We start from the raw sequence: 21,617 nt of genomic DNA, 5'->3' as shown, positions 1-21,617 counted from the left end.
TTTTATATGGGATATATAAATCTCATATATTTTTGAATGATTAAACCTCAAAATTAATGTGATATTGGATCACAATAAAAGGATTAATTGTATTTTATTGATAATCAATTAACCTTTAAATAAGATAATTAAGTCTCTAATCCTAATAACTATTATTGAAGATAATTCATGAATTTAAATTATAGAACCTAAAATAATATGAGATCTTGAAAAAAACCATCATTATAAAATAATCGTATTAGATAAGTTACGACTTTGAAATGATCTTATGTTAAAAATGAGTGCATTGTGTGGAATAGATTAAATTTCATTTTTTATCGAACGTTCAGGTCAAGATGAATGCATCGATAGTAATAAAATAAAATAAAATCTAATTTCAGTGTATAGACCAATGACAAATTAAAATGGAAAATAATATCATCAATTATAAAATAATAAAATCTAAGTAGACTTGGACATGATTCATGATGTTTTTGATATTACGAAGAAGCAAAGAGACGAAAGAAAAAAAGATGGTGAAGAAAGGGAGGGTGTGAAATTAAGAGAAAATGGGAGGTGGGGTTGGAGTCAAATGATTAGGATGGAAGAAGGAATAAATCAGTGTCAGGGCTCTGACTCTTAGGAGGGATGGAGGGTGAGGGTCCCACGTGTCTGTGCACGCGTGCACGCCGCGTGGACCCTACGCACACTCAGTTGACTTTTTTGTTTTCCGCTCATTCTTCTTCCCTCTCCTCATCACCCATCACCCATCACCCATCATCTTCACCTGAAACTCCCACCTGCCGCCTCCTTGGAATTCCATTTCCAGGAGAACACACACCTTCCATCAATCCCATTCCTCTTCTGCCCCCAAGCTTAAATGGCCAACAAAATAGATATTTATCAAGCTCCCCAAAAAAAAAATAAAAAAATAAAAAATTCTACCCATGTAGCTTCATGGTATTAATAATCATGGGGACAATTATAGAGATTAGATGTGGGTGATTAGCATAAATTAATGTAATTTACCTGTGTAGAAGACAAAATACTTGTTTAACACGAGAAAAGCAATCATTTAAATTTGACATAACCCAAAATTAACAGAAAGAAATGGAAAGATTCACCTAACCAAAAGTCTAAAGTCTAAACCAGAGACTGAGATATTTTTTTTTTTTACCAATAAATGGGAACAATTGGTCAACAAAGGAACTGTGGTACTTTCAGAGATGTGTTGCTCTCAACCCACACAATTTCTCATACCATCGACTACAATTTTGACACAATCTCTCTCTCTTAGGGTTTGACGCACTAAGGTGATCGTCAACTGGCCTCCTTCTTGATGTTGTGTTTGTAGAAAAATTAATGATAAAATATGGGGGGGTGGGTTGGCTCCTTGTTTTGGTCAATCTTGGGTCCAAATATGGATCTACTCATGGCTAGTTGGAAAATTGAAAATAATGAACAAAAAAGGCTCCTTTTAATATAAAATATTTATATTTAACAATTTAATCATGAAAAGCATGACAGAAAACCACTTCCTCGAAGTTTCATGTGTTTCAAGAAAATACTCGATGGTATTGTGCCAATAAAAACTTTAGTACAGATAATACTAGTTTTCACACAAGGTTTGAATGTAATTCAATTAATCATATTTACATTTATGAATAAGGAAAAATCTTTTCACTATACCATAAAAAATATTACAGAACATCTTTTATGAACCAAACACAGTCATGATTTACCTTAGGAAGACTACTTCAATTTTTTCTTTATCAATTTGTTTTTCTATTGGAGTTGACATGACAAAAAATAAGTATTCTTATTTGATGATTTTACGCATTTGTTGAATATAAGTTTTTGCATGGTCTCTACCATATCTTAAAGGCACTTTATTTTGGTGCTCTCCTACTTGATATTCACTTATTGTCATTGTTTTACTTTGATAAATAACAAAATAATAAAATTCATATTATTAGGTCAACTCATTTACTACATAATTCTTTTTGCTTTTTTGATAATTTGTAATTGATCATACCATTAAGTACTTCTTATCTTTAAATTTATGTTCTCCACACGCTTCAACTTCAATTGAAGTATAATAATCAAAGATGAGTTAGAAATTAATGTCATGTCCAATTAATTCAATTGAAATAAAGAATTAAGTGGGTAAAAAGTAAATTTATAATTATGATAATCTTGATTCAAAATTTCAATTTAATGAATGATATTTTTACCCAAAAATCAATTTCCATTGTGGAAGTATTGGAGAAAGGGGGAAAAATGGAAAGAAATCCAAATTCTCATTTGGTTTGCTATAAAATTAGTAAAAAATTATTTATGATACAAATTATTTAAAACTTTATTTATGTATGAAAGAGAAAATAAGAAATTCTAAGTTGTGAACTTTGGAGATAATCCAAGCCCACTCTTGACCTCTTTGCCACTGAGAAACGAAGGTCAACCCACAAAAGATATTCCTCCAAACCAAAAAAAAAATAAAAAAATATTAACATAGTTTGGTGAGGTAGAAAAAAGGAACACCCTTTTGACCTGGCATCCCCTGATTGGGCAATTTCTATCTATACTTTTTCCTCCCAATAGCTTTGTATAAAAGAAAGTTTTATTTATGTATATATTTATATAAATTTATTTTTTTTTAAAAAAAAAAAAAGAGAGAAAAAAAAAGAAAAAGGAAAATGAATTTCCAATTTCAAAATGACTTTTCCTTCTGTCCTGTCATGCTTGAAATGTCAACCAAATTCCAACCGGAGTCTCATGGACACACCGAAATGGTTTCTTATTTATATAAATAGCTGAGATGCAGCTATTCGTGTTTCATTATTTCATGGTACCCTTTGCAAGTACAGAAGCTGAAGAAGAGAGGTTGATCAGAAGGTGAAGCGTCTAAACTGCATAGCCTCATCATCAAAAATATCAAACGGAAAGCACAAGAAGAGGAAGAAGACGACGAAGCAGCTTTTTCAGCTTAATTCCCAGCCATGGCGGATGAGTTTCAGACCGGTATTTGCAGCGGAAACTGGTGGGATTCATCGAGGAACAGGTATGAAAGCGCTTCATCGCCTGCGTCTACTGTGCTCACGAGTGTGGGAAGCTATGCATGGCAACCGGATATGGTGGACATCAAGGCAACTAGGTCTGCTTCCATGGATTCGGTGTCGGTCTCCGGTACTACCTCCGTTGTTTTTCCGGACACCCAGAAGATGCAAGGGCCTGATTCTTCCAGTGGCGGTGGCGGCGGTGGTGGCGTGTTGGCGGATCCCAATTTGCAGATGATGGGTCTAGGCCTATCATCCCAGGCCATGGATTGGAACCAAGCGTTATTGTAAGTGAAGTCTGAAACCCTAAAACAAGGATCGATCAAAACTCTCTAGAAGATAAATAATTCGATTTTGCTTTACTTAAAAATTTTGTACAGGCGCAGTGGAAAAGCTGAGAGCAGCTTCGGTTCGATGCTTCAAGATCAAGACATGAGCTCGAATTCGAATTTTAACGCAGATCAAGCTCAATGGAGGCAGAAACTATTTTCGGGGAGCTGTGAAGATTCATCAGGGACCGAGTATAAGCAAGTGAACCGGGGTTTTTCGCTGGATCAGCCGCAGTTTAGTTCCCATAGCAGCCCCGGTGAAAGTACGGTGACATGCCAGGGCCTACCGACAAGTTTTCAGGTAGATTCCTCAGTGTATGGTAGTCCTTCCACCATACTACAAGGACTATTGGGATCAGATCATCAGCAAAACCAGTCTTCCTTCGAGAACCGACCGATGAATTATCCGTATTTAGGAACCTATGGCGTTAACTCTAATGAGTTCTTGCCTTCCTGGTCTAAAGTCCCTCAATTCTTGCGAACTTCACCTCCAAAACAGCCATCGCATACCCAGTTACACTTCTCCAACAACGCGCCCTTTTGGAATGCATCCGCGGCGGCCATGGCTGCTGACAGTAGACCCAGCTTCTCACCAACCTTGCAACCTCAATTTTCCACACCTACCTTCAATGAAAAACCAAAGGTGATTAACTATTAATATACATGATTGGGTTGCACAAGGTAACATCTTTATTATGATTAGGGTTTTATGTTTTATTCAGGTTTTGATGTTAATATCTTTCATCTATCAATTTTTCCAACAGAATTCTTCAGAGATTCGGGACATTAGCTCAGTGGCGAAGAAAAGTAGCGGTGAAACAGGAACCAAAAGGCCACGAAGTGAGACACCATCGCCTTTGCCAGCTTTTAAGGTACATAAGTTCAAAAAATCTTTTGACAAGAGGGAGCTTTAAGCTTAGCTTTTTTTCCCCCCTTTTTTCATTGACATAGATGAGAACTTCTACCTATGCTCTTAGGTGAGGAAAGAGAAGATGGGGGACAGAATCACTGCACTCCAACAATTGGTTTCGCCTTTCGGAAAGGTAATCGAACACTCATGAATGAACAGTACTTTTTTAGCTATGGAGGAATGTCATGAGATGTCATTTTCCTTCTGAATTCATTAAATCTTACCAGCTGTTTGATTGATCTAGATCGTGCTATATGTTTTTTCAGACTGACACAGCCTCAGTGCTCTCTGAAGCTATTGAATACATCAAGTTTCTCCATGAACAAGTTAGTGTAAGTTTGATGATAGAGAAGCAAATAGTTTATTCCCATTGATGAACTAACAAAATGTATAGAAGTTTCAGCCATTTCTAATACATATTCTATTAATTTTTTTCCATATAATATCAGGCTTTGAGTACTCCATACATGAAAAGTGGAGCATCCATACAACACCAGCAGGTACAAAATTCTCTTTCTTTTCTCTTTCTTTCCTGCTATATTTGCGTAAAATAATTGAGTGATGATAAGTTGGTTTAGTATCGGATAGATTTAAGGTTCTTTTTCCATCTCCTTCAACTGAAATCCATTTTCTCACCAAACATGCAGAATTCTGAGAAGTCTAAGGAGCCTGAAGGACCCAGACAGGATCTCAGAAGCCGAGGACTGTGTCTAGTACCCGTTTCAAGCACCTTCCCGGTCACCCATGAGACCTCTGTTGATTTCTGGACACCTACATTTGGAGGAACATTCAGGTAGAGGAAATTAACTGAGCCATCGAAGTCTGAGGCAAAGAAACCAATTAATATATTTCTCCCCGACTATACTATCTACCTAATCAAACCCTAGCCAAGCTGGGAATGATAAGATCAACCACGACAACAACAAAAGTACAGAAAAACACAGCAGCCAGCCATGTACTAATTAAAGAAATGGTGACAGACAAGGAAGGAGGAGATGGCCCTTCAAAGAACAGGCCATTAGTAGGGTAACAACAGGAAAATGTTTGCAGGTTTGGCTGATAATTGGCACCAATGAGGCTGAATAAAGTGTTGTAATGATTGAAGAATTATGGATAAGTACTAGGGGTGGGAGGCATGGTTTAGGATTAATTGGAACAGGTGCTAATGCTTAGTTTTAGAGATAATTTGTTGTTAATTAGTAGGTGAATTTAGCAGAAAGGGAGGATAAAGCTGCTAAGCTAGCTAGAAGGTTTTATTTGTTCATGTTTTGTGTCTGTATTTGAATGTGAATAGAGCTGGCACTACCTTTAGTTTAAGAGAAGAAAGAAAAAAAGTGGAAACAAAGAGAAAAGAAATGAAGGGAATAATTGAATTCCAGAATAGAAGTGAGTGTATGTGGGGAGGTCTCAAATTGATTTGAAATCTTTCACTTTTGATTTGTTTATGTGATTGGAATATGTTAGTGGTAGTCAGAGGCTGACCCACATCTCCACCTTTTAGGGTTTGGTTTTTTCTCCTCTTTTTTTTTTCTCACAATTTTTGTTTTCTTTGGCATGGTTTAATTTCTTTTTAAAAACCTAGAAATGGGGGAATGTTTGTGGGTATGTGCAGGAGCTATCAGTCTTGCTTTTGTGCTTTTCATTGAATGGTCACATTGAGGAGGCTCCATTGGAAGGGGAGAGAGAACAATGACAAATCTTCCTCTTCTTCTCTCTCTCTCTCTTTCTCTCTCTCTCTCTCTCTCTCTCCATTGGTTTTCTTTCCTCAATGGAACCATGTTACTGGTTCTAGCTCCTTTCTTCTTTCTTTTATAATTTTTTTCTGGTATTATTTGGAATGACATGATATAATTTTCTTTCTTTTGAATTTCAATTCTAAGTTTGAAATTTTGAATTAGATGAATTACATATTTTTCAAAAGGTTTATCATTTTGGTATAGTTGGATGTTTAGTGGCATCAATTAGAAAGAGGAAAAAAAAAACAAAATCACCATCAACATCCATTCATTTATATCATTTCCCTTGGACAGAAGATGATGGCCATAAACAGAAATAGAAAATGACTGAGAACACATCTTGAATAGGAGCATGACATCCATTTCCATCTTTATTGTTTTCTTCTGGTTTTAATTTTTTTCCTTTTTGTTTATTTGTATTTTATCAGCCACATACTAATAATCTTCAATTCATCAATAGGATCTTATAATTTCTAAAAGTTCGAACTCATCAAGAAAAGTTTTGAGAAAATTAGCATTAAAGACAACATCCAAAATTTGGTAAACGTTACTTCTTAACGTTGAAATTATAATTCATTTGAGATTTTTGTCGGGAAAAAATATATTTTCTTGTACGATGAATTTGAAATAGAGAAAAGTCATGTCAAGAAAATTAAAATAATAAGCATGGGTTGACATTTTTATAATCGTTCACAACATTCAAACATTTTGGTATTACTTTGATCCAACAACACAAATGAAAATTATTTTCTTAGAAATTCCTTTCTTTATGAAAATAAAAACATTGACTAGTTTTATTTTATCAATTTTTTTGTTCTAAAATATAAAAATAATTTAATAATTTTTAATAAATGACTTATGTGTAGGATTGATCACTCTAGATCCAAATGAGCCCATACGACTTTAAAATACGTTAAGATGAACCCAAACATATATATTTTAGTAACTTCCTTCCATTTCCGATGTAAATATCATAAAATATATTTAAAAAATATATTATCAAATATATTTATAATATTATTTTTTTTCTTTTTCCTTTCTTTATTTAAGAATAGAAAACATTTCCTACTTCCGGCTTGGAATAAACTCCTACATTTAGCTTCTTCATGAATATAAATGAAGATTCGGATTCTGATTGATGATGAAAAAAAGTTCAAAAAATTGAAAGAAAAAAAGAAAGGAAAAACAATGAGTCTTAGGAATAATCCAGGTAATTTTCCCAGTAGTGTAATGTGGATTGTGGAATGGCAATCTCTCAGAAAAAGAAATACTTATTCTTGAAGTATCATTGAGATAACAGACTAAATCATCAACAACTTTATATGATTCTACCAGGAAAAAAAAGGAAAAAGAAGAAAAGAAAAAGTAGTTTCATCAGAAAATCTACTTGATTGGTATATATTTGAAACCAACTTTACATCTTACTTAGCAATTGGCTCAAGGGTACCATATGGAATTTTTTGGGGATCAGAACCTGGTGATCCAGGACTTTATGGAGAACTAGAATTAATTTTCTTGGGGAAGATCAGCTTTCCTGGAAAATGAAAACAAAAAGTAAGCCTCAAGGAATCATTATCAGGGTTATTATACTGGTGTAGTGTTATTGACTCCAAGCTCTTTCCAGCTTTTCTTTTCTTTGGATTTTAGCTTTTCTTTTCTAAGTTTATAGATTCCTAAAGGGCCATGGGCCATGGTGACGTCCAAATGCTAATGTAGGCCAACTTTCTCTGATTCAGGGTTTATTAGTTTTCTTTGTTTATTTTGAAAGCACTTTGTAAGCCAAAGTAGCTTTCTTGGAGTGATGCTACTTAGGGCTTCTCATTAGACCTAAGTTTAGAATGAGTTCGATTACATTCTAAATTACTTTAAACTAATGAAATGAGACTCAAATTGCTTCAAAATTTACGACGATTAGAAATTTATAGTATTATTTAGTCGTTGAAAATAATAATACCGCATCGAAAACATATAATTAATTAGTAGTGTTTTTGGTAGGTGAGAATAAGAATAAAAATAGGGGTGAATCATAATCCCATGTAAAAGTAAAAGTAGGGAAGACAATAAGAAATGGGTTTCAGATAGGAACATCCATATCTCAACTCTGTTTCAATTATTTAAATATATTTTCATTTCTATTTCAAAAAAATAAAATAAAATACAATAAATCGAGCGTGGCGGGCATGAGAAATCCCATTTAATTTTTTTTCATTTTTAAAAAAAATTTAGATTACATAAATAAATATCATATAAAATTTTAGTTTTATAATTCATTTAAAACTAAGACATGATGGGCATTATCATCCTTAACTTAGAAGAGAGTAGTAGAAGCTATAAAGAGAATGAGATTTGGTTTTCTTCCTCATTTTCAATTCCAATATATATATTGGAAATTGGAATTATATTTGGGGGGCTCTGGATTGATTGGCTGTAATAATTTTTTTCCATGACCTTCTCCACGTATCCATGAAGCAAAGCAGAGAAGTCCACAAAAGGGACACTATCATTACTAGCCACCATACCAAGCAATGCTTTATTACATTCGGCTGTAATAATAAAAAGCTTCAAATTTTCTTTGTAACGTGTGCTTCACTAAGCGAACAAGAATTTTGTGACCTATAATAATTACAGCTTATAATACACCTCACCTCATTTCAATAAAATTTTGGTCACACCTACTAGGAAGGACGATTGATATGGATGTGATGAAGACTAGCTTCTGGAAATTTAGGTCTCGTGTTGACTATGGAGGAGAAAGTAACAAATTTCCAGATTTTGGGGTATAGATTTGATTTTGCTGGTGGGAATTGGGCGTGATGGATGGAATTGAATGCACTTTACAAGGAATATATGCTGCTAGGAAATTAATACATAGTCAAGAGTAGTAGGTACTTGTTAGCTGTCCAATCTGTGGAGTGTATCATCTCCACCCCTACTTTCCTTCTGTAACATCAAAGATTAGGCCAAATTTTAGATTACATTCCTAAGGACTTCATTGGTAGAATCCAGGTGGTGTGTAGGATTAAAGCCCCCCGTTAACAGTCTCAATCCCAGTAAATTTCCAACCTTCACTGCTGAAAGGAAGGACCTCTCACCTACCTAATCTATACCAGAAACCAATAGAAAATGACAGGGATTAATTGTTACCAATATAAAATTCTGGGTTTAGTGTGAAAGGGGGAGAAAGAGGACATTTTTTCAAGTTGGATGAGCAATCTTACTTTATCATTAACAGAAACCAATGTTCTGAGTACATACAACACATAGAGCATATGCCAAACACAGCAACAATTATTCTTTTTTTTTTTTGTTTTTTTGGCAATCACATAGAAATACGGAACTTAAATTCTAGAAGTGAAAAAATGGAAGAATGCAAAACAATCTCAGAATAGGGAATGGATATTAAGCTGCTTCCTTGAGTTTCTTTGTGATGCCAGCAATGTACTTCCCCTGGTGGAAAGCTTGCTCCAATTCGAGCTCAGATGGTTGTCTTGAGCCGTCCCCAGCGAAAGTTCCTGCACCGTAGGGACTCCCGCCTTTCACCTTCTCCATCTCAAACATCCCAGCTCCAAAAGTGTATCCAATGGGAACAAAGATCATCCCATGATGAACCAGCTGAGTAATTGCAGTCAACCTGCAATGTCTCAAAAATTTTCAAGTTAGTTCTTCTTTGGATCTGAAAGTTTTTCAAGGGTTGATCAACTAGGTAACTATGATATATGGACTTACGCAGTAGTCTCTTGTCCACCACCTTGAGATCCGGTGCTATAGAAGATCCCAGCTGGTTTACCTGCAAGCTGTTGTGTTCTCCATAGGCCACCAGTAGCATCAAGAAACGCTTTGAATTGAGCAGCCATCATTCCAAATCTTGTAGGGAAGCCGAAAACAAATCCATCAGCCTCAGCAAGGTCAGTCGGTGTAATTATTGGTGTATCACTTTTTGGTGGTGCACTCATCTTGCCAAGGACCTCCTCTGGTAGTGTCTCAGGAACCTGTTCCCCATGCATCCGAAAGTTAGCTCGAGTATTTTCTTTTACGTATTGTAGGGAAGAATAAAACTAGAAAAGAACTCGAAACATAGACTAGAGTATTAAGAATTTTTATTTCTGTTAAACAGTAAGTAGGAAACATTTGCTTGCACAAGGCAAAGAATGTTTAAAGGTGGCAACAACCTTCCCGACAGAAGTAATTAGGAAAGTAAACGTCCCTGTCCTTCAAAAATTGGTGAAGACAATTTCCAGTATTACATCCATTGGAAATTTACAAAGAATCACAAAACTGAAATTTCAAGAGATGTACTTAAAAAATTACAGTTGGTAGCTATCTCAATCAAGTTAAAAGCCAAGTCTCAACATCCAGAGCAGCCCACAGGGACAACTAAGAAACCTTTTTCTTGTCACAAGACTTGTTGAAGAACTAAAAATATTTAAGGTAAAGATGTTTAAGATGGATAGATATCAAAAATCTGGAGTGAAAACTAGAAAGCGTATAGGCTGCAGGAATTTTACAAAATAAGGGAGAGCAGAGATGCTAGATCATGACATCATAACTATGACAAGAACATGTGGAAGTTTTCGGATAAAATTAGAACCAACCAAGAACAAAACCATGATGGAAATAGTGACAAAAAATCTGGAAACTCAGATACTGAAAAAATGTCTCACTCAAAATACTAAATACGGCAAAATTTTAAGAGAGACAGACAGAGATAGATAGAGAAAGAGGGACAGCAATTGAGAGAACATGCAACCAACTCTTAAACAGTTAGGAAAAAGATTAGGAAATGATGGTGAGTTGGATTAGCCATTCAACTGAAACATACAACTCATCACTTCTAGAACCTTAGAAAGGACAAAATCACTAGATTAATTTTTCCTCTCACTAATCAAGTGTACCAACTGCATTGACAATTTTTTTTCTTGGTAATCACACAATAACATTACAAGTTAATCATTTGCAAGCCCATGTACCCTTTTCTCTGTGGATGTATCTCTTTACGCCCCTTAAAATCCGTGTTACATTTACTTCAATTTTTCTGTGGTACTATAGTAGGGAACCTGCTAAAAGATCAGAATCTAGTACTTTATTGAATTAACAGTGCCTCACAATCCATAAACTAGGGAACAGAGCTTTAATCAAAGTGCTCTTCAAAAGGTAGTCTTAATCAAAAGTAGTACCCACTTGCTCATATATCTGCCAAAATGTGTATTAATACTACTTCAAAAGATGGGAAACCAAACATGCATCCCAAATTTTGTTTGTCTTGGTTTATTTCAATATGGAGTCAAATCTGAAACAACCAGTAATAACTAGCACATACCTGCCATAGTTTGGCTTCAACTCCTTCAACAGATGCAGCTCCTTTCTTTATCTCTTCTGCGAGCTTCTCTACATGTCCATACATAGAGTAGTACCTGTAGCAGGATTATAAAGTTTCATCATGAACATCTATATAGATGTTAAACAATCACATGGGAACTATTGTACCATGTAAATATTAAGCTATTACATTTTTTGTTTTTTTGAAACAGGTAAGAGTTTGGTAAATGCAATTAACATTTATCAAAATTGTTTTTAAGAATTGATAAAAATATTTTTAACAAAATAATGAACATCATTGTTTACTTCCGAATAAGAAAGTGGTGCACCCCATTCATATAAAAAAAAAAAAAAGGAAGGAAAGATTGTAGCAAGTACGTGAGAATGCAAAAAAAAAAAAGAAAAAGAAAAAAGCTGAAACCTGTATCACTGTTAGTTAACATAAATTAACTAGAAAGTGGACATAATGGCAGTGAGAAGCAAATTGCCCTACTTTTATAGAATAATTCAGCATAAAAATATATTGCTGAGAGATTAAAAATTGTGAAATGCATTTTCTATACAAATATAATGCACAAGTCAAATAGTGGAACCTTTTTATATCAAAGTTTAAGTGGCCAATATTAAAATATACAGTATTTGTAAACTTATCATAGTGTGGAAATTTTTTTATCAAATTTTATTTAGACCATAAGGAACAACTTATAGTTTAGCACACATTTATTAATTTTCAGTTCCATATCTAGAATCCAGGACTTGATGAGTGAAATTGATAAGTTTTTGGTAAGAATTTCAAGTCAAGAAGATACATACAATTATGTGTTCTCTAGTTTATGAGACCAAGTACATTACTCCATTGAAAGGTTTGCATCAGCATTGTAACATGTTTTTGCACACAGCATTCAGAAGAGTAAGGGACAAGTTGGAACCCATGAGTTGAATGGCATAACATGACCCACTTTATAAATTCTTAAAAAAAAAAAAAAAAAAAAACATTTTTATGTTCATAAGTACAAAATCATAATTAAGAATAAAAAAAGAAAGCAACATACTTTTATTTTGCCACTGATGGTTATTTAGGCTAAAATACATATGTCAAGGTTTCTGTTGAGTTTTAAAGACTGAAATCACCACTATTGAGAGAAAAAAATTTAAGGATGTACTAACTCTTTGAGTTAAGCTGGTAGCCAAAAATTTTCCCTACAGCATTCAAGTCAACTCAATGGCATCACAATGAGATATCCTAGCAGTTCCATAAAATACCTACAAGAGATTAAATACAACCTCTCCTGCCCTTTTCATTTACTGTTATTATTTGTTAGTTCCTTCCTCCACTGATATAAAACAGAACTGCAAAGTTACGCCACCTAGCCAAACCAGTTTGTTTGGGTTTGGGGATATTTAGGTATATCTATTTATTAATGGAACTTTGATGCAAGCCCTAGTATTCAGTTAGGTAGGAAATGACTAGAGAAAATATCTAAAATATACCAACTATGATAAAACTATTCCCTTCTCATTGATTGATGTGGAAGGGAGAATTACCAACGTGTAATAATATTGCCTTACGAAGCAAACCAGAAGTGAAAGGGTTTGCAGCTGTCTTTTTAGATTCTTTAAATGTCAATGGAACCCTTACATGAAAACCTGCAAGTATCATCTCCATCTTAACCCTTTAGTCTTGTATTATTCTCTTATCAATCAAAATCTTAGCCTCATTTTTTTCAGCTAGAATAATTAGCTGCCTACAGATTTTGCCAGGAAAGGTTCTAATTGAAAGAAAATGAAAGTTCCACCAGAACATTACAATAATATTTCTGATTCTCTATTCTTTTAATGAAAATCAATTTCTTTTAAACATTTATATAGAAAAAGAGACATAGACTACCTAAGTTTCTTCTGAGGTGATAAACCATGTCGATATCACCTTCCCAGTAATTATGAAATAATCCCATATAATTTCATATGAATAAGTAGAACTGCAGGGAACTACAGCATTTCCTAGGTATATAATCAGGTAAAAATGATTTAATAATATGAGAAATTTTCATCTATATTCAATCAATAGATTAAGTAGGCTAAAGCTAATGCCGTAATGGCAATTAAAAGCCCCCATTTTCAACCATGCAAACCTGGCAGTTAGTGGTATTATTTATATAGAGATTTACAAATACCATGAAAGCAGAACATCAAACTACATTTTCTTAAATTTAATTTTGATTAAAATCAGAGATCAAAGAAGGACTCCACCAAAAACACAATTTGACTGGAATTTCAACTTTTTCATATTTTTAAATTTATTTGACAAGTCACCACAACCACTGAACCATCTTTTTCAAGAAACAAACGAACTAAAAATATAAGCAGCATTTCCCAGCTCAACAGCTGTGATACAGCTCAACAGCTGTGATAACCAATTCTAACTATAAAAACAACATAACAAATACAGCACAATTCTAACGGATCGAGATAAAATTTTCTTTCGCACTTCATTTCTAGCCATGGAAAAGCATCAAAGCAAATAGATCCAAGATTTAAACCAGAAAAGTACAGAACTTAGAAAAACCTAAAGTGATCAAACAGGACAAAGACCAAAACGATCACAATACCTGAAGAATCCAATCAAATCCAAAACAAAAATTAGAAAAACTAAACAATCAGAAAAACCTAATTGGCGCAATCAAATGCCAAACAAATTTTATTGAAGTTTAGAAAGAAAAATCCAGAAATGCGCAAAGGCATACATAAATATACAGAGATTTGTAGAGAGAAAAATTTTAGAGAGACTCACACAATATACACTTTGGTCACCATTGTTGAACTCCTGAAAGCTTTCTTTCGCTTCTCTCTTTTCTCTCTGTGTATTGGGTAACGTTGACGATTAAAAATGGAAGAGAGGGGGGCTTTATATAGAGTTGCGGTTGGTTTAATTTATGGATTTAGCCCTAAATTAAAGGCTAATCACAAAACTAATTAGGTACCAAAACGACACCGATTCGTTTCAGAACGGCGCCGTTTTTGTGGAGAAGTGGTTACTCAGGACTCGTGATGATATGTTGTTGTCACGCTCATCATCATTTGAAGTACTCTAGAAAATGCCATTTTAATATTTTTTTTAATTATTATTCCCAGGAGTTTTCATATGAAAGAAATCCAAGGACAAATGGAAACCAATTTTTGTACACGTGGACAAATCATATGGCGCGCCTCGACGAATCTGGCCCGTTGACTTTGCATACAAAAGGTGAACAGTTGGAAGGCAACTGGGGAACACCAAGGTACATGGTCAATTATTTGAATCGATCAATTTTGGACGCTCCATTGGACGATTTTATTTGACTTTCTATTATCCAAAGCCTTCACAAATTCCAATTCCGTGTCATATCCTGCTTGCTTGCAGATCAGAACTTACCACATTTTCCTTCAAAATTTGATGATTTAGGGTTTTTTTCTTTGAAATAAAAAAAACAATAATTTATTTATATTATAATTATAATTATAATTTATTAATATTTAAGTGTTAAATATATATATATATATATATATATATATTAATAAATTAAAATTAAAATTTAAAAATGGATATAACACCAAACCATATTTTAAATTTTTTGTAATAAGATTTCTATATATTACCAATTTTTCTTGTATAAAAAAAAAATCAGTGTAGGTAATCGTGACATGGCCATGAGGTCACCGATTTTTTTTATTTTTGACCAAAATGTTGATTAATTTAAAAAAGAAAAAAAATACAAGTGGTGCCTTCATGACTCTGCTTGTTCTTAAGAGACTAGGACGTGATATATTGTAATCATGTGCCAGGGACGGTGTATCATGTTAAATTATATTTATAATTTTTATTTAATTATTTTAATATCTATGTTGGAATATTTTATTCTGATTTTTTTTTTTTAACATTTCTATGGAAAATGCCAAAACCCTCTTTTTTATGTCCTTGTTGGTTCCTAGGTTTAGTAGTAAGGATTAAAATTATAATTTAATACAATATTCTAGGTATGGATTTAATTAGTTTGATCGCCAGTTAGATCTGTATTTTTGTCGTTCCACATTTATTATCCTTCCAATTAAAGCAAAAAATAAATAAATAAATTTGGTAACCGTGACATGGCAATGAGTCAACTTTTTTTTTTTATTAATAATAAAATTAGAATTACTAAAAAAAAATAAAGGTTGCTGTTGAATAGGAATCTTGAACGAATCTCGAAAGAAAATAAATAAATAAAAAGATTATATAAGAGAGGCGGCTCATTGACTTTGAATCCTATTGTAAGAACCCATTGTAAATCTCGATGAAAATGTCTCTAAAAATAAAGTAATATATATAGACAAATTATTTTCAAACATATTTAAAAACTTAAAAAATAGATTAAAAATATTTCGAATTTTTAAAGAAAATTTTATTTTATAAAATATTAAAAAACAGTTTTTAAAAATTGTTTTCAAAAATTATTTTTAAAAACATTTTTTAATAGATATTATGGACTTTGATTATTTTTTAAAATAATTTTAAAAAATAGTTTTTGAAACTAGTTTTTAAATTTGTTTTTATTTTTATAAAATGAAAGTTTATTTGAAAATTTAAAATATTTTTAATCCATTTTTAATATTTTTAAAAATAAATTTTATATCTAATCTTTTATTTTCAATTATTTATATTTTTATATAATTATTTATTAAAATATTCCTTAAAAAATAAATGAAAATAATATAAAATAATTACAAGATATTATCTAAAACACAGTATTAGAAAATAGTTTTTGATTATTTAAAATTTTTTTTGTATTTTTTTTATAATAGAAAACCGTTCATAAAAAGCAGTTTCCAACCGACCCTATTATTTTATTTAAAAAAATGCATTTTTAAGTATAAAGTTTTTATTTATTTATGTATTTATGATGACAACAATCATAGTTCATAATTTGAAGAGGAGCCCCACAAAATGGCATGCATGGAGACAATGGACAATGGCTGTTGCTTCAAGAATTCCACATGCCACTGCAGCCTCCCTTCCCCCCATAATGTTGAAGCCTGCTGCCTTGTTGGAAAAGCTAATACAATTCACAAATGTCTTCAATAACATTAAGTTAATAAGTTTTGAATTAGGATATTCAATATAATTAATACTAAAATTATTTTAAGAAATTAAATATTAAATTTTAGCATAGTAGCTTATTATGTAGTACATAACGTTCAAAACAATTCATTATTATAAAATACTTATTTTGTTAGTGTGATATCCCATATTGGATAAAAAAAAAGTTTTTCGTTGTTGTGTATGTTTGGACTACTTTTAACCATAAACACATTTTAAAATCATGAGAGCAATTAAGGTATAAAGTAGACAATATTTATACAATTAAAAGTAAATTATTATAAATAGTATTAGAGTCGATGTTTAACCATAATATGGAAACTTGTTTGACCTTTTTAAGGGGTATTGTTTGTTTGGGAGGTTGTGTTTGTATCAGGGAGAGAAGGGGGAGGGAATGTGTAATTGTGATTTCATACATCGGATAAGGGAAAAACTTCTTAGCATTATATACGTGTGGACTCATCTTAACTTTGTAAGCACATTTTAAAGTCCTTATAAATGCATTTTAAATTTATGAGGACCACTTGAGTTATCTACACAATTGAGAGTGAATTTTTACAAATGGTATCAAAACTAATCTTCAACCTTGGTGTGAAAATTTATTTGGTTTCGCAATCCTATAAAACATAATGAAGACATCATATCTTCATGAGGAAAGGGAAAGGAAGCGAAGTTGATGGTGATATCTCATATTGAATAGAAGAAAAAGTTCATAACATTATATATATATATATATGAACTCTCTTAACTTTATAAACTTAGGTCTATAACAGACAATATTTACACAGTTAGGAGTAAGTCCTCATAAATGGTATTTGAATTGATCCTTAATCTTGACGTGAGAGTTTATTGTGAAATCCCACATTGAGATATAAACTCCTCTTGACCTTGTAAATACATTTTTAAAGTCATATGAGCATAAGAACGAACAATATCTACATGATTAGAAACATGTTATTATAAATGGTATCAAAGCTTGGTATTAGAGCTAATCTTCGACCCTGATGTTGTAATATTGTGGGATACAATAGAAACATTATGTTTACATGAGAGAAGGGATAGAAGAAAAAGTTAGCAGTATTCTATATGTATGATGTTGATGTCTATCTGTTTAACTCGTAATCTTGTGGGACACAATAGGAGCATGATGTTTACATGAGAGAAGGGATAGAGGAAAAAGTTAGCAAACATCTCACACTTTCAACCGTATAGATATTATTTGCTTTGAACCCAAAGAGGTCTTTACGGTTTTAAAACACATATACCAAGTTAGTATAAAAAACTTTATTCCTTATTCGATGTGGGACATCACATCCTATCTGTGAGAGTAGAGGGAGGAGGGTTTTGTGGGGAAGCGGGTTAAATTTTGTTAGAGTCCATTTGACAATGTTCCAAGAAAACACTAGTAAAATAAAAAAGTATTTTTTCAAAAAAAATCAAACCTTTAATAAAATTTAAAAATTATTTTTAAAATTTTGAAAAATCATTTATAATACTTCTTAAAAACCCACACTTGATAAATAATTATTCTAAAAATAATTTTAAGAAAACATTTCTACCAAAATCAATTTGAATGGAAATATTATTCATCATAATGTTAGTTAAGTTTGTAATATCAATAGTGTTTTTGCCCCGTTTTTGGGAGGTTATATTCATCTACTTGTGGATAGGGTTGGGTTCAACTTGTCCAAAGTATTTTTCTTTTTCACTTATTTTTTTGTACCAAAATATAAAATGCTAATAAGATAATATTTTACTATTATAAAAAAGAGAAATAATTTTGTTTATCATTTTAGTAAAATAAAATAGTATAAAACATAATTTTAATTTATTATTTTCATTTTTTATAAAAAAAAATATAAATGATATTACTATAAATTATGCGATAATTATTATAAATATTTTTAGAGTCGGTTTGAGTAATTATTAGTAATATTTATTTTTAGAGTCGGTTTGAGTAATTATTAGTAATATTTAAGAAAGAATCATTTAACATACGAAAACAAACTAATAAAAACTCCGAGAATGTTTTTCTGCATTGCATAATATGAGATTTTTTTTTTTTTTTTTAAAAAAAAACCATTCCCAAAATGAAGATCTCTCATTAGGGTAAATCATAAATGGAGTAGAAGAGAAGTTCGTTATCGTGGGAGACACGTACGTGGAGCACAGAGAGCACTTAGGCCATTATAACGTTGTCGCGTGGGATCACAGGCACAGTAGAATGAATAAAACGATGTCGTTTGAGTGAAAGTCGTCGAAGAGAAAAGCACGCGCTGATTGCGCTAGTCAAACACGCATTATTTAAGATTATCCGTTTCCCAACCCATCTTCTCATCTTCTCCACTCCACTCCAAGTCTCCACCCGACCCCCATTCCATCACCTTTTCTTCCTCTGCACAAAAACTCTGCTCCGCGTTTTTGACTTTCCCTCTCTTTCCCATTATGCTCCTGCTGCTACTTTGAATTTTGAAGCAAATCCCAGAAAAAGTTTTCTTCCAGAATCAGTCATCTATTCCAAGAATCTACCCCTGTTCATACCCATCCCTACTCAAAACCTTCCGCCACGGCAAAATCCAAGACCCTCTGTTTGGTGTGCAAGAAAGCTCCGAAAAGAAAAAGAAATAGCTTTGGCTCTGGCTCTGGATCAAAGCAGCATGACTGGTATATCCAACCGTTCACCTATAGCGGGTCCGTTTCTCAAAACGATGCCGTTTCACACGCTCCGATCCATCAAATGATCATTCCTTTGCTTCTTCATGATGCATGAGTCTTACGTAAGGAAACTGATTTGGGCCCTATTTGGTTTTATTTATTTATTTTTGCATGTAAGATGATAATCACATTTTCTAAGTTTGATGGGCTGGACTACAAGACAAGGCCCAAATCCATTCTAACATTTCTTAACATACTAACGAATAAGGCTAAGTGGCTTATATTTGAATTGATCACAAAGGCAAAGGCATGTTTGAATAAATTTTTACAAAGTAATTCCCGTTAGGCTTAGTGTTAATGACTAATTCGAACTCAATCCAATTTAAGAAACAATTAACTCAAAATCAACTTAAACCGGACTCTAATTCGAGATACTTAAGCCATGCACTATCCAATCTCATTTTTTTTTTTTAAGTTCAAGTTGAATTTGAATTGTTCAAGTTAGATTTGGGTTAATCAGATTATATAATTCAAAATCAATTTTTAATATTTTTAAATTTTTTTTTAATATATTTATATAAAAACTTAAATAGTAAATAAAGCAAAATTTCAAGATAGCAACAAAAGAATAAATATACATTTATATATTTTCTAAAATAAATGAAAAATATGTGATATAATATAATTTGATATTTTTTTATATAAAAAATAGAAAAAGAAAATGAACATTATTATATTAGACGATATAAATTATATGTATATTATATAAACATTAAATTAGGTTTGAGTTAGGCTCAAGTTGCCTAAACTTTAGCCCAAATCTAATCCAAATTGAGTTAGGTTGAAAAAACCTAACCCAACCCATGTATTTAAAATGTATTGCCCAAGCTCGGCCAAACGCGGGTTTGGGTTGGGCCAACTTAAGTTGCACCCCTAGTTTAGGGTGCAATTTAGACAAATCTCCTATTCAAATTGAATCCAATTCAACTATTGAGTAGGTTAGGTTTGGATAATCATTTTTAAATTTTTTCGATCTAAACTCAATTTGGTTGAACTTAGGTTAAGGTTCGAATAACACAAGTCTAACCTATATCGATTACTAGTAATAATATTCATCTTATTCATTTTCTTTTTAAATTATTAAGAAAAAAAAACAAATTATAATTATATCACATATTTTTTTAATTTCTTTCATGATGATATATAAATTTACTTTACCTTTTTAATCATTATCAAGAGCTTTGATTGAATTAATTATTTCTTAATTCGAATTTGGGTTAAATTACCCCGAACCCAACCCCACCAAATTGCACCCCTTTCTGTGGCACTTCAACACAAGAACTCCTAAAGTTGAAAGACTCGGAATTACAATTCTGAATTGCTATTGTATTTTGACTCTTTAGCCTATTCATGTCGGTTGCCTAATATTATAAATGAAGAAATTGTTGTGGTTCAGTATAGTGAATATCTTTAATTGCAGTGGTTGGACGGTCAGATTCATTTTGGGTTGCTAATCAGAGATGCCATCAATATACGAGTCAGGGACAGAGGTCAACAATGTTTCAAACTTCCCCTGTATAGCAGGGAAGAACACTATATATATTAATGTTTCCATTCAGGCTCGTTTTACATTTTGGTAAAGTGTAAACCAAATCAAAATACCCACTGGTTTACTACAGATATATTTCTGTGTGTAAATTTCAATTTTCAAACCCAACATCAACGATCCATTACAACAAAAGGTCTCAAATCAGTAAAGAAACAACTAAAGAAGAAAAAAATGAAGATCAATGATGATTCTTGAGCTCCTGTTGAAGGGCTTCTTCCAGCCAAAACTCAGACTCCTCCATCAACTCAGGGCTTAATCTGAACATGAGCACACAAAACTCCATCTGATTCAGGGCCCCATCACCATCAAAATCCCCTTCCCTCAGCATGCTCCACAGATCATCATCGGACAAGCCCTCCAACCCCAGAAGAGCAGAGTTCCTTTTCAGACTCTCAAAAGTGATGACGCCCTTACTGCTGTCCATCAGCAGATTGAAGCCATTGCAGAGCTCACTCATCAGTCCCTCACCCCCCAACTTGTGGGCCATCAGAGGCAAGAAATCCTGGAAGTTCGATGGGTCCTGGGATGCCATTATGGAGAAGTAATCAAGCAATCAAGCAATCAAGCAAAGATGTGTATTGTGTTGGAGAGGGAGAGAGTTGCGGAGGGCTAAATAAAGGGAGAAGAGGAGGGATTGGGACCCGGAATACAACTCATTTACAGGTAATAAAAGGTTGGCTGATTCTGAAGCCTGAAGTTGCTTCTCGATTTCTGAGAAGGTGATGAGGGTCTTGAGGAGGAAGCTTGTCGGAGACTTCTTGGCTACTTCCATTTCATATCAAAGAATGAAGCTTAGTCTACACCCTTCAGGGGTAGAATGGTCCATTTGGGAGAAGTTGGGACGCCCACTGGGAACTTTCACTGCTGCTTAATGCCACTATTGCATGGAATGTTCCAAAAATATGAAATTTCAG

The 21,617-nt window shown here is 32.9% G+C and overlaps 3 protein-coding genes across 4 annotated transcripts; 1 reads left to right on the top strand and 2 right to left on the bottom strand.

The window, feature by feature from the left end:
* Positions 1-2,754: 2,754 nt before the first annotated feature.
* LOC100267585 (transcription factor bHLH123) lies at positions 2,755-5,859 on the top strand. Of its 2 annotated transcripts, none has more exons than XM_010646008.3 (7): positions 2,755-3,322; positions 3,416-4,007; positions 4,129-4,236; positions 4,342-4,407; positions 4,541-4,600; positions 4,724-4,774; positions 4,922-5,859. In XM_010646008.3, the coding sequence occupies exons 1-7, from the start codon at positions 2,979-2,981 to the stop codon at positions 5,069-5,071; spliced, it is 1,371 nt and encodes a 456-aa protein (XP_010644310.1). In that variant the 5' UTR covers positions 2,755-2,978; the 3' UTR covers positions 5,072-5,859. The 2 variants fall into 2 exon arrangements, with proteins under 2 accessions (XP_010644310.1, XP_002280367.3); XM_002280331.5 differs by having other exon boundaries at positions 2,756-3,322; positions 4,541-4,606.
* Positions 5,860-9,278: 3,419 nt separating this feature from the next.
* On the bottom strand, positions 9,279-14,250 carry LOC100232919 (NAD(P)H dehydrogenase (quinone) FQR1). The gene is made up of 4 exons (XM_002283250.5): positions 14,118-14,250; positions 11,328-11,421; positions 9,737-9,999; positions 9,279-9,641 (listed from the first exon to the last, which is right to left on the bottom strand). The coding sequence occupies exons 1-4, from the start codon at positions 14,138-14,140 to the stop codon at positions 9,410-9,412; spliced, it is 612 nt and encodes a 203-aa protein (XP_002283286.1). The 5' UTR covers positions 14,141-14,250; the 3' UTR covers positions 9,279-9,409.
* A 6,404-nt stretch (positions 14,251-20,654) lies between these two features.
* Positions 20,655-21,617, bottom strand: LOC100267424 (calcium-binding protein PBP1-like). The gene has a single exon (XM_002283267.5). It carries the CDS (start codon positions 21,233-21,235, stop codon positions 20,882-20,884), a length of 354 nt encoding a protein of 117 aa, XP_002283303.1. The 5' UTR covers positions 21,236-21,617; the 3' UTR covers positions 20,655-20,881.

The sequence above is a fragment of the Vitis vinifera genome, chromosome 19, assembly GCF_030704535.1.
Source record: "Vitis vinifera cultivar Pinot Noir 40024 chromosome 19, ASM3070453v1".
Lineage (NCBI taxonomy): Eukaryota > Viridiplantae > Streptophyta > Magnoliopsida > Vitales > Vitaceae > Vitis > Vitis vinifera.
Note: the sequence above shows the minus strand (reverse complement) of the source record. Positions and strands in the feature narration are given on the sequence as shown.